Source organism: Mobula hypostoma, chromosome 18 (genome assembly GCF_963921235.1).
Source record: "Mobula hypostoma chromosome 18, sMobHyp1.1, whole genome shotgun sequence".
NCBI classification, from domain to species: Eukaryota; Metazoa; Chordata; class Chondrichthyes; order Myliobatiformes; family Myliobatidae; genus Mobula; species Mobula hypostoma.
The window spans coordinates 22,632,817-22,647,232 of record NC_086114.1 but is presented as its reverse complement, the minus strand read 5'-3'; the positions used below and the strand labels follow the sequence as shown (position 1 = coordinate 22,647,232).

Here is a 14,416-nt window from a genome sequence, read left to right as displayed (position 1 = left end):
GAGCCAGTGAGCTGGCATCTGCTGTAGACCTGTTGTTTCGGTAGGTGAATTGGAGCAGATCCACATTGCCTCTCAGACAGGAGCTGATATGCTTCAACACCAGCCTCTCAAACCACTTCAACACTGTGGACGCGAGTGCCACTGAGCGAGAGTCATTTAAGCAGGTTACCATGCTCTTCTTGGGCACCAGTACGATTGAAGTCTGCTGGAAGCAGATGGGTACCACACACTGCTGGAGTGAGTGGTTGAAGATTTCCGTGAGTAGACCTGCCAGTTGGTCGGCACATGTCTTCTGTATTCAGTCATGTACTCCACCCGGATGAGATGTTTTACCTTCAATTCACTCTCTTGAAGGCAGCCCACACATCATCTTCAGCTACTGAGACCAAAGGATCATCAGGAGACATGGGAGTGCGCAATGGTTCCTCCCTGTTCTGTGGTCAAAGCGAGCTTAGAAGACATTGAGCTCATCTGGAAGCGAAGCTGTACTGTCCCCCATGTTGCAAGATTTAACTTTGTAGGAGGTTATGGCACTCAAACCCTGCCACAGCTGTCGAGCATCCCTCATGGATTCCAGTCTAGTCCAGAATCTCCACTTTGCCCGAGAGATACCTTTCGGGAGATCACACCCGCACCACTTGTAGCATTCTTGATCTCCATGCGTGCATGCCTCTGATATGGCTCTCAGCAGGTTCTAGATTTCATTGGCCACCCAGGGCATCTGATTGGGAAAAATCCTGAACAATTTTATAGGGACGCGCTCATCCACAACTGTTTTAATAAAGTCTGTAATGACCCTGGTGTAATCAAACAGATCTGCAGATGAGTTCTTGAACACGGCACAGTATGCTAACTCAAGGCAATCCTGTAATTGTTTCTGAGCCTCCCGCAACCGCCTCTTAATGGTCTTGATCTCTGGAGCCTTGAGCAAGAATACTGACCAGGTTTATCAGAATGGTTACAATATTGAGGGACTCCAGTTTTTGGTAGAGTGATGAATCTAAGTGTGTTTTCCTTTAAAAAAGGGAGGGATTCAAAATCCTGAAACAAAACCTGTCAGGAGGATTGGGATTTAGTGGGTGAAGATCGATTACGAAGGAGATGGGACAAGGATGTGTTATGCAGTGAATTTATGATCTGGAATACATTGTTTGGAATGATAGTCAAATATAATCAGTAATAAATTGGACAGAATGGTAGCACAGAGGTTAACACAATCGCTTTTCAGTGTCATCTGTAAGATTGCGGTTTGATTCCCATCACTTTCTGTAAGAAGTTTGTACATTCTCCCCATGACTGTGTGGGTTTCCTGTAAGTCTCTGTTTTCCTCCCACATTCCAAAGATGTACAGATTAGGGTGAGTGAGTTGCGTCCATATATGTTGGTGCCGGAAGAATAGCGCCCAACACAATTTGATTTGGTGATTTGATCTGACGCAAATGATTCATTTCACTGTATCTTTGGATGTTTATGTGACAAATAAGTTAATCTTTATCTTTGAATCTTAAAAAGAGAATTGGGCAAGTTCTTGAAATGGAGACCTTTTCTGAACTTGAAGAATCAACTGTAGATCTTCAAAGAGTCAATATTATGGGCTGAGTGGCTTTATCCTGTACTGAAAATTACATTGATTCTGGTCTTTGATTCTGTTCCACATAGGTACTGGTTGGAGTTCGTGTGCTGGATATAAATGATAATGATCCCATGCTCCAGAACATCCCACTGAACTGCACCATCAGTGAAAGTACTGACACGTCCACCAGTGTTGCCAGGGTTCAGGCAACGGACATCGACAGCGGTTCCAATGCCCTCCTTACCTTCCACATCACTGCTGGAAATATTAATAATGCCTTTTTTATCAATGAAACAGTTAAGTAAATTATTGTTGTTATATTGCATGATTAATAAAAATATTTCAAAATGCACATGAAGCAGTATTATCATTCACTCACCTCTCCCTGAGATAGTTGATCGGCTTTGACTTCTGGTGCAAAGTTTCACATTCTGGTGACCAAATCCCTCCGCATGTCTCCAACAGAACACCGTCTACCTTTGCTCCATAAATCACTGCCCATTAAATTGTTAAATCGGTTTATTATTGTCAGACGTACTGAGGTATGGTGAAAGAGTTTCTTTTGCATATCATCCAGACCAGTCATTTCATCGTGTCATTACATCAGGGAGATACAAGGGAAAAATTATAGTAGAACACAGAATATAGAGGTAAAGTCACAGAGAAAGTGCAGGGCAGGTAGACAATAAGGTGCAAGACCATGACAAGGTAGATTATGAGGTCAAGAATCCATCTTACCATACAAGAGGTCTGGTCATTAGTCATTTAACAGCAGGGTAGAAGCTATCCTTGAAACCAGTGACACATGCTTTCAGGATTTTGTATCTTCTGCCTGTTGGGAGAGGGGAAAAGAGAGTATATCCAGTTAGGGAAGCATCTTTGAGTGTGTTGGCTGAAGTTACAGTCACCCAGAGTAGTCTTTCTCTGGAAGCATGACCCCCACCTCCTTCATCACAGTCCGGTGCTGAGCAAGTTCATTCAAAGCACAGGCAGCTGGCTGACCTCATACAGTGACATTTGATAGCCAGTGAGACCATGACCCTAAGCTCACCTCACCTCATGTTAAAACTGTCGTTGTGATCAGGGCCACTGTGCACTTGAGGGATGTTTTTTGATCTTCACAAAGATTCAGTATCTTTGGGATTTAAAGAAATATTAAATATTGACTTTGCTTAAATGTATCGCAGAACTACAAAAGGATGCTGTTTAGCTCACTGTGGAAGAGACATTCAGCCAGATGCACTTCCCCGCCCTCCCTCTATAAACTACAAATATTTCCATTCAGATAAATCCATCTCCCTTTTAAAAAGTACATTTGGCCTTTCCTCCACTCCTGTCCTGGAAGTAATCTCCAGTCCTGAACCATTCAGCATGTTTCACTCATGTTTCTGCCAATCAATGTCATTCTATGGTGCCTGGTTCATGACTATTCCATTAATGGAAGTAGATAATCCCTGTCTACTCTGTCCATTCTCTTTGGACTATAAATACTATTGGATCCCCTCACAACATTCTTCAATTGATCCTCCGCATCTTCTGATCTTTATTACACCATTTATAAGGCTTTCACATCCTCCGTGAAACAGGGATCCTAATTCTGGATGTGATATTTGTTAAAGAATGATTTTCTATAAAGAACCATCATGACTTCCTTACTCTGCTTTTTCTTTTACAAAGCCCGAGGTCCTGTAAGCTTTTTTTGCACACCCTTTCTCAATCTATTCTACCGATTGCAATGACTGAAGAAGATATGCCCCCAGGTCTCTGTGTACTTGAACCCCTTTTAGAATGGTGTCCACTCATTTATATTACTTTCCATTTTCTTCCTATCCAAAGGATAACAATTTGCAATTCTCATTATTAAATTTCACCTTCTACCCATTTTACCAGCCTACTTCTGCAAGACCATTACTATCTTGCAACAGTTCTTTAGGCCTCCAGGTTTTGTGTAATCTGCATATTTGGAAATTGTGCCCTGCACGCTCAAATCTATGGCATTCAGAAAATTAAAAAGTAAATGGTCCTAGAATTAATCCCTAGGAAACTTCCTTTTATACTTCCATTTTGTTCCAGTTGGCCGCCCACTCTGCTTCTCCCCATTTTAATCCACTGCCTTCAAGTCTTGAGGATAAGCGAATTATGTGGTGCCTTTTAAAGTGGAATGTTACATCTACTGCTATCCACATTGACCCTCTCTGAAACTTATTCAAAAACTATTAAGATTAAAAGCAATTTTACTTTTACAAATTTACACAGTTTCTCAAAGCAGACTTATCGAAATTATTGTTAGATTTGTCCATTACTGTTGCTTTTAAAACTTTTGCTTGTTCGTTCGATATGCCACATGATCTTTCCGTGATTATGGCCTTTCCATGACATTGATTGTTCTTGGCAATTTTTTCTACAGAAATAGTTTGCCATTACCTTTTTCTGGTTTAAAACTTTATAATGGTAAGGCATATAAAAATCAACGAAAGTTGTTAAGGGTAGGTATTATAAAAACACAACCATCTACTTTATTCCAGGGGTTCTTGTCTCCCTTCCATTCAGCTGAGTGAGGCAACTGTACTTGGACCAGGTTCAACCCAGCAGAGGTTCAGAGTAGAATTTCCAGTTCAAGAGCCAGGTAAACTGTAGGGGATCCTACCACACTATTAGTCTCCACAAGGAGTCCCTGGGGATAGCGAGCAGTGCAGGTAGCAGAGTGGACTGTCACCAATACTAGATGCTCACTTCCACATGGGACATGAGGTAAATTCTGCCAACGGCACAAGTATTGGTGCAGGAAGCATACTATTTACAACCTCTGCATAAAAGCTGGCTGTGCTTATGCTTTTTATCTCATTATGAAGGACCCTGAGAAATTTGACTACCTTGAAGGTGTTACAGAAAAGCACATGACAGGTACTTTTCATGGTCAGGGTTCTGCCTTCTGTATCAAGGTCCATTAGTCTGTAGTAATCTTGTTATGAGTAGAACAAACTGAGTTCCATTTCTCTCCAGGACGTAAAACCTCTCATCTTCACTGATATGTCATCAGAAATACATTTTGTATGGGTAGCTGAAATGACTAGTTTCAGTTTCTTATCAGATCAAGAAGCATCTGTAGAGTCAGACACTGAGTTATTATTTTGAGTTAAACATGTTTCTTCATGACTGATGCAAGTTCAATTTCCTTTTCAGAACTGTTCTCTTATGAGAAGCGATTGACCTGAAACATGATCTCTGCTTCTCTCTCCACAGATCTGGAGCTTCCAGCCATTTTAAGTGTTCTCTAACAAAAACACAAGGAAATCTGCAGATGCTACTTTTAAGCAACACACATAAAAATTGCTGGTGAACGCAGCAAGCCAGGCAGCATCTATAGGAAGAGGTACAGTCGACATTTCGGGCTGAGACCCTTCATCAGGACTAACTGAAAGAAGAGATAGTAAGAGATTTGAAAGTGGGAGGAACTATCTCTTCTTTCAGTTAGTCCTGATGAAGGGTCTCAGCCCGAAACGTCGACTGTACCTTTTCCTATAGATGCTGCCTGGCCTGCTGCATTCACCAGCAATTTTTATGTGCGTTGCTTAAGTATTATCTATTTTTATTTCAGATTTTCACCAGCGAAGGTTCTTTGTTATTTTTAGTGCCTTGGTCATCATATTTTCTCCTGTGGTTTATCTTTCAGACTGGTGTAATTTATGTCAACCGACCCCTGGATAGAGAGCAGACTTCTGAATATCGTCTCACGATCATGGTGAAAGACAGTCCAGAAAACCCAAGACGTGCTCGAAGGGTAGTTACTCTAAACATGGTTCATACATTGTCTAAATGCCCCCTCTATGTTTAGAAATGCATCAAAGATGCTACAGTTTTAAATGCACCCAAAGTAAAAGTGTCAGCTAAATGTCTTTTTCACAGGATTGGGAAATCAAGAACTAGAGATCACAGGTTCAAGGTGAGGGGGATGGATTTAATAGAAATTTGAGGGGTAAGCTTTTGACACAGAGGGTGATACGTATATGGAACGAGCTGCCAGAGGGAGTGGTTGAAGCAGAGACAATAACAATGTTTAAGTGACATTTTGACAGATACATTGGTAATAAAGCTTTGCGGTGGGTGGTTCCCAACCAGGGGTCCACGGACCCCTCAATTAATGGTTGGGGTCCATGGCATAAAATAATTTGGGAACCCCTGATCTAGAGGGATATGGGTCAGATGCAGTTCAATGTGACTAGATTAAGTTACCATCTTGGTCAGCATGGATGAGTTGGACTGAACGACCTGTTCCATGCAGAATAGCTCTACATACTTGGCCAGTATGATGTGCTTATTTATTAATAGTCAAGATTATTGCCAGATCAGGCTTAAGATGCTTTGCTTGTTACATTTAGTGACATTTACCGCAATTCTTGCAATAATACAACCCAGGAGAAGATTGGAAATTCGTCTTCCTTTTCTGCTGTTTCTGCACATCCTTTTAAATGTTTCCCCATCAAGTGCAGCAATTGTGCAACTTCCTTTTAAATGTTATTGTTGGATCTAGCTATGAGTCAGCACAATCTAGATAACTTGCCAAGTGAGAAAAATCACTTCATCATTCTATTTTGCCAATTCACTGTATTACGTTCACTAAAACATATCAAAGATTAAAGGATGAGTCTGAATGAAAAGATGGAAATCTATTCACTAAAAGCTGCCAATTTAAGGTAAAGTAGACCAGTTAAGAGTTTTGGAAGTGTAAATAATGAAAGATCATTTCCACTTTACAGGTACCAATAATACATTTGGGATTTTATATCAGCAGTTCCAAAGTGTGGGCAGAAATGGAAAGTTCTTGAGATAGATGTATTAGAATTGTTAGCTAAGTTTTTTTTAAAAATTACATAATCAAGGTGTGTAGGTTGAGTTACAATGCAGCTTAGTGGTGCTTGACTTGACTGACAGAACATGTTCCATTAGCAGAATGTCCACTTCATTTCAGAGCTTCCAAGAATAAATGAAGCCTAGTTAATCACAACAATAAAAAAAATAGATGAACACTTGAAGGAGGAAAATGTTAGTGAAGGTGTAATTTTGGGGTTTAATACAGGGATAGAACAGTCACATTGCGTTTGGAGATGATACATTGAGTTGATACTTTTATTTTGGGTCAAAAGCCCTACTCCTGGACTGTATTGATGATTCAGCAAGTAAGACCTTACAATCAAGTTGCAAAGAAAAAGTCTGCAGGAAATCCAAGTAACACACACAAAATGTTGGAGGAACTCAGCAGGCCGGGCAGCATCTGTGGAAAGGAATACAGTCGACATTTCAAGCAGCTGTCCTGTCCTGCTGAAGGGTCTCAGCCCAAAACGTTGACTGCACTCTTTTCCAGAGAACCTGCTGAGTTCTTCCAACATTTTGTGTGTGTTCTTACAATCAAATTTTCTTTTATTCATAGGGTGACACAACTGGTGGAGCTACTGCCTTCTAGCTCCATGACCAGGGTTCAATCCTGACCTTCAGTGCTCTCTGTGTGGAGTTAGCATGCTCTCCCAGTGACAACTTGGGATTCCCTTAGATGCTTCGACTTCCTCCCACAAACCTTTGTGCGTTGGATGGTTAATAGGCCACTGGAGATGAAGGTGGGGTGGGAACTGGATGTCAGGGAACAGTAGAAAAGTTGATAGAAATATGAGGAAGAAAAGAATATAGGGAAAATTAGTGGGTGAATAAGACTGATTGCTGGCACAGATCCAATCAACTGAATTGCCTCCTGTGTCATAAGGAATTACTCTTTTTAACTCAATCCAGAAAGTTCATTCTCAGTCATTTGGTTTTGTGTGGTTGCTTTTGCAAGTACATATTTCTGAGCTTAGGGTGGAGGGTTGCATTGATGTTATAATGGACTGGCAGTCCATGAGTACAGCAGCTGCAGAAGACAGCTAAACATTCACTATCCCGAGGACTGTTAGGGTTGGGGAGTATGGTGCCATATTCCTAGCAATAAATAATTTAAAAAACGCATTGATGATGTTATTAGAATGGATCAATCATCAATTAGTGATTTTTTCTTTGTTTTGTTCATTTAAGGGATACAGCCTTTGCAGTTTGAGCCCTTTATAATTTACCTTTGAGGAGGTGATGAGTTATCTTCTTGAAACCTCCAAGTAGTTTAGTAATGAACACACACACACAATGCTGTTAGGGAAGAAGCTGTAGGATCTTGACCGGCAGTGGTGATGTATTTCCAAGATGGTGTGTGGCTTGGAGGGCAACCTCTAGGTGGTGATGATGTGCCCTTAAGTTTGCTGCCTCTCTGCCAGTGAACATTGTGCGTTAGGAAAGTGCTATCTGAAGAGTCTTGGTGAGTTATTGCAGTGCATCCTGTAGATAGTACAGCTACAGTTGCTGTGGTTCAGTGGTGCAGTGAGTAAATGGGGTGGCTCTCAAGTGGGCTGCTATGCCCCGTTATGGTGTCGAGCTTCTTGAGAGTTGTTTAAGCTGCACTTATCCAGGCAAGTGGAGAGTATTCCATTACACTCCCGACTTGAGCCTTGTAGGTGGACTTGCTTTGGGGAGTTGTGAGGTGAGTTACTCACCTCTGGATTCCTCACCTCTCACCTGCCCTCATGACCACATTGTGTAATTGGCTACTCCTTTTCACAAGAATATTAATGAGAGTTTGTATGTTCTATTTAGCAGAATAATCTTGGAATAATATTTTAATCAGAATAATCTAGAATTATGAGAAATGCATACAAAATGGTGGAGAAACTCAGCAGGTCGGGCAGCATCTATGGAGAGGAATAAACAGTTGACGTTTCAGGACCTCCAGCATTTGTGTGTTACTCCATATTTAAAGCACCTGCAGAATCACTTGAGTTTACTACCTGAGAAATAAATTGGATATGGGCCACTCTATTTTGGATAATTGGATATGAACATCAAATCATATTTTCATACAAAAACAGACGTGCAAGTCTATAACAACCTTTCAGATTGTCGCACATCCTCCTCAGGTGTAGTCAGAGGAGGGAAACATGGGAAACCTATATGGATTTGTGTACAGCAAACACCCAGCAACATCAGGATGTCTTCCCTGGCTGGGGGGGTTTAGAACCTGTGGAAGGGAAAGACCACTTAGAACTGAGACAAGGAGATATTTCTTTACTTAGGGACTGATGAATTTTTGAAATGGTGAACTGGACCACTGTGGTGTGGCACTCATTGTGTTCTTTCAGTGAGCCAAAGCATAAGGAGCTGGTGCCATTTCCAGGTCTAAGTTAGAAGATAAGCTATGATCTTGAACGGCAGAGCAGGCCCCAAGGACCAGGTTGCCAGCTCTTTATCTTAATCCCAATGTTCTTATCAATAACAGCTACTTTAGAAAGGTTGAACGAGGGATAAATATTGCCCAGGACATTAAGCTCTTAGTTTCCTTTGAACTGGCCCAACAAACCTTTCAGATTAAGGATAATAAGTATCACCATTGCGAACAACACCCTCATGAGTGAAAGAAAATCATTGAGATGTCCATGAGTTATGGGAGAGAGGAAATTGATACTCTTTGACAATGTTCTTACCTTTAAAAATGCCACTATTTTTCACCACCCGTCATCCTCCTCACTCCCCTACCCTTGACTCCATGCTTTAGACAAGATCTTATTTTCATCCTTCTCTTGGGTGCAGCTGCTGAAAGATGGCAATGGATGTGGAGAGCTGGAGGTCTTTAGGAATGTAGTGCCAGGAAAATTGGAAGACTTGGGCAAAAATCGTGCCCATATAATATATTAGCATGAGTGAAGGAGTTATAAAACCGTCCTACAAGAAATTATGTTCATTATGTTCACAAGAGATTCTACAGATGCTGGAAATACAGAGCAACACACATACACAGTGCTGGAGGAACTCAGCAGCTCAGGCATCACCTATGGAGAGGAATGAACAGTCGATGTTTCAGGCTGAGACCCTTCATCAGGACTTGCTGAATTGTGTGTATTTTCTTTTATTATGTTGAAGTCTGTGGATTTAGAGTCTTGTCTCTGTGTTAACAGGATTCAGATTTGCTGACAATCACTATCTCTGATGAAAATGATAACAGGCCCATGTTTACTCAAAGCTCTTATCAAGCTGAAATTTCTGAGAATCCAGCAGCAGGTAAGCGTGTAGCTAAAAGCTCTAACTAAATGTTTGACTCTTGTGCTTTTTGGGACGCATGCAAATCTTGGTAACCACCTCCGTGCATCTTTGTGGAATCTTTCACACCTTTGCAGCACAGAGGGTGTTATATTAGCAAGAAAAGGTAACCACTTTGTACACAGCAAGATGCTCTCTTTCAGCATGTTTTCAGGTGCCATCTGAAGGAGACGTGTAGAATATCATATCTAAATTGTATTTAGCAGGCACAGTGGAGTAATGTTTACCTGACCAATGATCCGGAGACCTGGAGAATGATCCAAAACCAAAGATCAAGGATCGACATTAGTCGCTACATGCATTTGAATGTGTTAGGGATTTGCTGTGGTGGGTTAGTCAGGGCGTGATATGCACAAGAAAACTACATTCAACGATAATAAAAAAAATAAAGAGTTATACTGCATATATTGAGTGGTGGGGTGTGATGCTTCTCTGCTAAAGGAGGTGTAAGGTGCTCCTTCCCCCCACCAGCAAGTCACCCTTTGGCAACATGTAACACTTGCTTAGCCTCTCCAATCAGTGTCATGTGAGGCCACGGGAGCAGCTGGTGGATGGTCGTAGGAGCAGCTGGTGCAGATCACAAGTCCTGGTTATGCGACCACTGACGCCAGGCAGGCAATCTCTGAAGAGCATTGATAATGGCTGGGGTTACTCATCTTGTAAAGAGACTACCCAGAAGACGGCAAACCACTTCTGTAGAAAAACTTATCAAGAACAATCATGGTCATGGACTGTGATCGCCAAAGTCATACGACACAGCACATGATGATGATGATGACGACTATGTATAAATAAAAAAGGCTAATAAAGTTAAAGGTTAAAGACAGATATGAAATAAAAAGTTCTAAAAGAAATAAATACCAGCATGTATTTACAATGTAAACAGGATTGTAAAAAGTGGTTTAAAATATCTACAATGCAGTGCAGTGACTGAGGTAAATTGTGAGAGGGGGTGGGGTGGGCTAACTAGAATGGTTCATCAGATTAACTGTTTAGGGAAATAAACTTTCCCTAGTTCAGGGTGTCAGAGTTTCCTTAAAGTTTGGGGCATCAGAGTTTGGAGTTTAATTGTGGCATCATCTGTACATCCTCCCCATGGAGCGTGTGGGTTTCCTCTGGGTGCTCTCGTTTCCTCCCACAGTCCAAACACGTACCAGTCAATAGGTTAATTGATCGCTGTAAATGGTCCCATAATTAGGCTGCGGTTAAACCAGGGGTGATGGTCTGTGCAGCTCAAAGGGCCAGAAGGGCCAATGCCACGGTGTATCTCTCAATTTTGATTAATTAATTAATTAATTTTACGCTTTTAAGATGGTGTGAAGATTTTGTTTTAATAGCACTGTAGTCCTTTCCAGAGGGAGCTTTTGAAAAAGACAGTTTGCAGGGTTGGTAGTGTCCACAGTGATTTTTCCTGCCTGCTTCTTTGTTCTAGACACATGAGTGTCCTGCAGTGGTGGTAGACTGCAGCCAATCACCTTTTCAGCTGCCCTGACAGTTTGCTGTAGTTTTTGTGGAAAAATCACTGTGGACCAAAGTTATTGGTGCCTGTAATTTTACCAAGTTATTGGGGTTTAGGGGGAGTGCCTGTGACCTGGCTTGACCCCCACCATCTATATCCCTGATCAAGAGGTTAAATTCAATGGGTTAAAGTAAATTCAGAAATAATAAGATAATATCCATAATGGTGACTATGAATCCAACTGGCTTGTTAAGTAAACTCAGCGGCTCACTAATTCCATAAGACCATAAGACAAAGGAGTAGAAGTCGGCCATTCGGCCCATCAAGTCTGCTCCGCCATTTTATCATGAGCTGATCCATTCTCCCATTTAGTCCCACTCCCCCACCTTCTCACCATAACCTTTGATGCCCTGGCTACTCAGATACCTATCAATCTCTGCCTTAAATACACCCAATGACTTGACCTCCACTGCTGCCTGTGGCAACAAATTCCATAAATTCACCACGCTCTGGCTAAAAAAATTTCTTCACATTTCTGTTCTGAATGGGCAGCCTTCAATCCTTAAGTCACGCCCTCTCATACTAGACTCCCCCATCATGGGAAACAACTTTGCCATATCCACTCTGTCCATGCCTTTCAACATTCGAAATGTTTCTATGAGGTCTCCCCTCATTCTTTTAAACTCCAAGGAATACAGTCCAAGAGTGGACAAACATTCCTCATATGTTAACCCTGTCATTCCCGGAATCATTCTAGTGAATCTCTACCCTCTCTGACGTCAGCACATCCTTTCTTAAATAAGGAGACCAAAACTGCCCACGGTACTCCAAGTGAGGTCTCACCAGCACCTTATAGAGCCTCAACATCACATCCCTGCTCCTATACTCTATTCCTCTAGAAATAAATGCTAACATTGCATTCGCCTTGTTCACCACTGACTCAACCTGGAGGTTAACCTTAAGGGTATCCTGTATGAGGACTCCCAAGTCCCGTTGCATCTCATAACTTTGAATTCTCTCCCCATTTAAATAATAGTCTGCCCGTTTATTTCTTCTGCCAAAGTGCATAACCATACACTTTCCAACATTGTATTTCATTTGCCACTTCTTTGCCCATTCTTCCAATCTATCCAAGTCTCTCTGCAGACTCTCCATTTCCTCAGCACTATCTTCTCGGCCCCTCCACCTATCTTCATATCATCAGCAAACTTAACCACAAAGCCATCTATTCCATAATCCAAATCATTGATGTACAACGTAAAAAGAAGCAGCCCCAACACGGACCCCTGTGGAACACCACTGGTAATCGGCAGCCAACCAGAATAGGATCCCTTTATTCCCACTCTCTGTTTCCTGCCAATCAGCCAATGCTCTATCCACGTATGTAACTTTCCCGTAATTCCATGGGCTCTTATCTTGTTAAGCAGCCTCATGTGTGGCACCTTGTCAAAGGCCTTTCGAAAATCTAAATATACAATATCCACTGCATCTCCCTTGTATAGGTGCCACTTGTAATTTCCTCAAAAAATTGTAATAGGCTTGTCAGGCAGGATTTTCCTTTAAGGAATCCATGCTGAGTTCTGCCTATCTTGTCATATGCCTCCAGGTACTCTGTAACCTCATTCTTCCCAACTTCCCAACCACCGATGTCAAGCTAACAGGTCTATAATTTCCTTTTTGCTTCCTTACCCCCTTCTTAAATAACAGAGTGACATATGCAATCTTCCAGTCGTCCGGAACCACGCCAGAATCTATCGACTTTTGAAAGATCATCGCTAATTCCTACATGTGACCAGACCCGTAGCAATGTAGTTGGGTTTTCTGCCATCTAAAATAGCCACACTGGATATTCAAGGGCACTACCTACTGCTCATGCCAGCCCTATGAGTGAAACTTTCACATAAGTTTTTAATCGCTGGAATTCAGAAAGGCAAGGAAGTACTTCAAGATGAAAATCAGTAAAAAAAAAAGTTGTTGATATCAGTAAAATAACTCAATATGTCCCCAAGCACTTTATAGCCAAGTAGAGATGTTTCATCTCTATTGTGATATTGGAATTAGGTTGTTAAAAAAGGATCGGTAAGGTTGACTGAGGGATTTCTTTTCCTTTGTTGAGAGAGTCCAGGAAATGACCAGAAAATTAGAAACAAATCATTCAAGAGAGTAGCTTCATCAGCTGTAAGAACAGGGTTTTATTTCCAAGCGGCACACACAAAATGCTAGAGGAACTCAGCAGGTCAGGCAGCATCCATGGAAATGAATAGTCGACGTTTCGGGCCAAGACCCAGTCCTGAAGAACTGTGTACGTACATCTATTGATGCTTCTGGACACATCTTCTGTGATGTTCCTGGAATCATCGGGTGTTTCGGGTCTTTCAACATCATACAACCTCCTCCAGGTGACCCAGCCGGGGCTGATCAGACCCCAGCTTGTGTCCAGATGGCTAGCCACTTATGACTCCATGGCTCCCCCCTTTCGAGCCACAGCCATCTTGAGGCCCTCTCTGCCGCATCAGTGGTACTGCGGATGGCTCTCCTCTTCCTCTCTCCCTCGATGCCCAAAATGCTGAAGGCTCTAACTAAAGAATGGGCTACGAATCCCCTACAACCAACCTCCACTGGGAGACACCTCGCTCTCCGTCCAGCCTGCTGACAGTTGCTGATCAGTCCTGCCTACTTGGAGAGCTTCCTTTCAAAGGCCTCTTCCAAGCTATCTTCCCATGGGACTGTCAGCTCCAGCAGCACCACTTGCTTAGTTGACTTAGACACTAGGACAATGTCTGGTCGCAGGGTCGCAGAAATGTCAAATTTTTGTACATTTCATTAGCTGCTGCCTGACCTGCTGAGTTCCTCCAGCATTTTATGTGTGTTACTTCAGATTTCCAGCATCTGCAGAATTCCTCATGTTTTGGATTTAATTCCAGCTGCTGCCTGTAAGGAATTTGTACTTTCTCCCTGTGCCTGCGTGGGTTTCCTCCAGGTCGTTCAGTTTCCTCCCACATTCTAAAGATAAATGGTTAGGGTTAGTGAGTTATGGACACGCCATGTTGGCACTGGTCGACACTTGTGGGCTGCCCAACACAATCCTCACTGATTTGACTTGAAACAAACAGCGTGTTTCACTGTATATTTTGATGTACGTGTGACAAATAAAGCTAATCCCCATCTTTTTAAAATTTCTTCATTCACAGGGAAATAGATAAGAAGACCTCCACTAT

General features: G+C 42.0%; 1 protein-coding gene across 3 annotated transcripts in view; it reads left to right on the top strand.

Moving 5' to 3' along the window:
* Positions 1–14,416, top strand: part of cdh23 (cadherin-related 23) — a 1,160,360-nt gene that overhangs the window by 1,061,987 nt on the left and 83,957 nt on the right. For all 3 annotated transcript variants that reach the window (XM_063070587.1, XM_063070586.1, XM_063070588.1), the window contains 3 exons: positions 1,660–1,869; positions 5,247–5,354; positions 9,598–9,700. In XM_063070587.1, the coding sequence (XP_062926657.1) occupies positions 1,660–1,869; positions 5,247–5,354; positions 9,598–9,700 (421 nt within the window). The remainder of the gene's footprint in view (positions 1–1,659; positions 1,870–5,246; positions 5,355–9,597; positions 9,701–14,416) is intronic.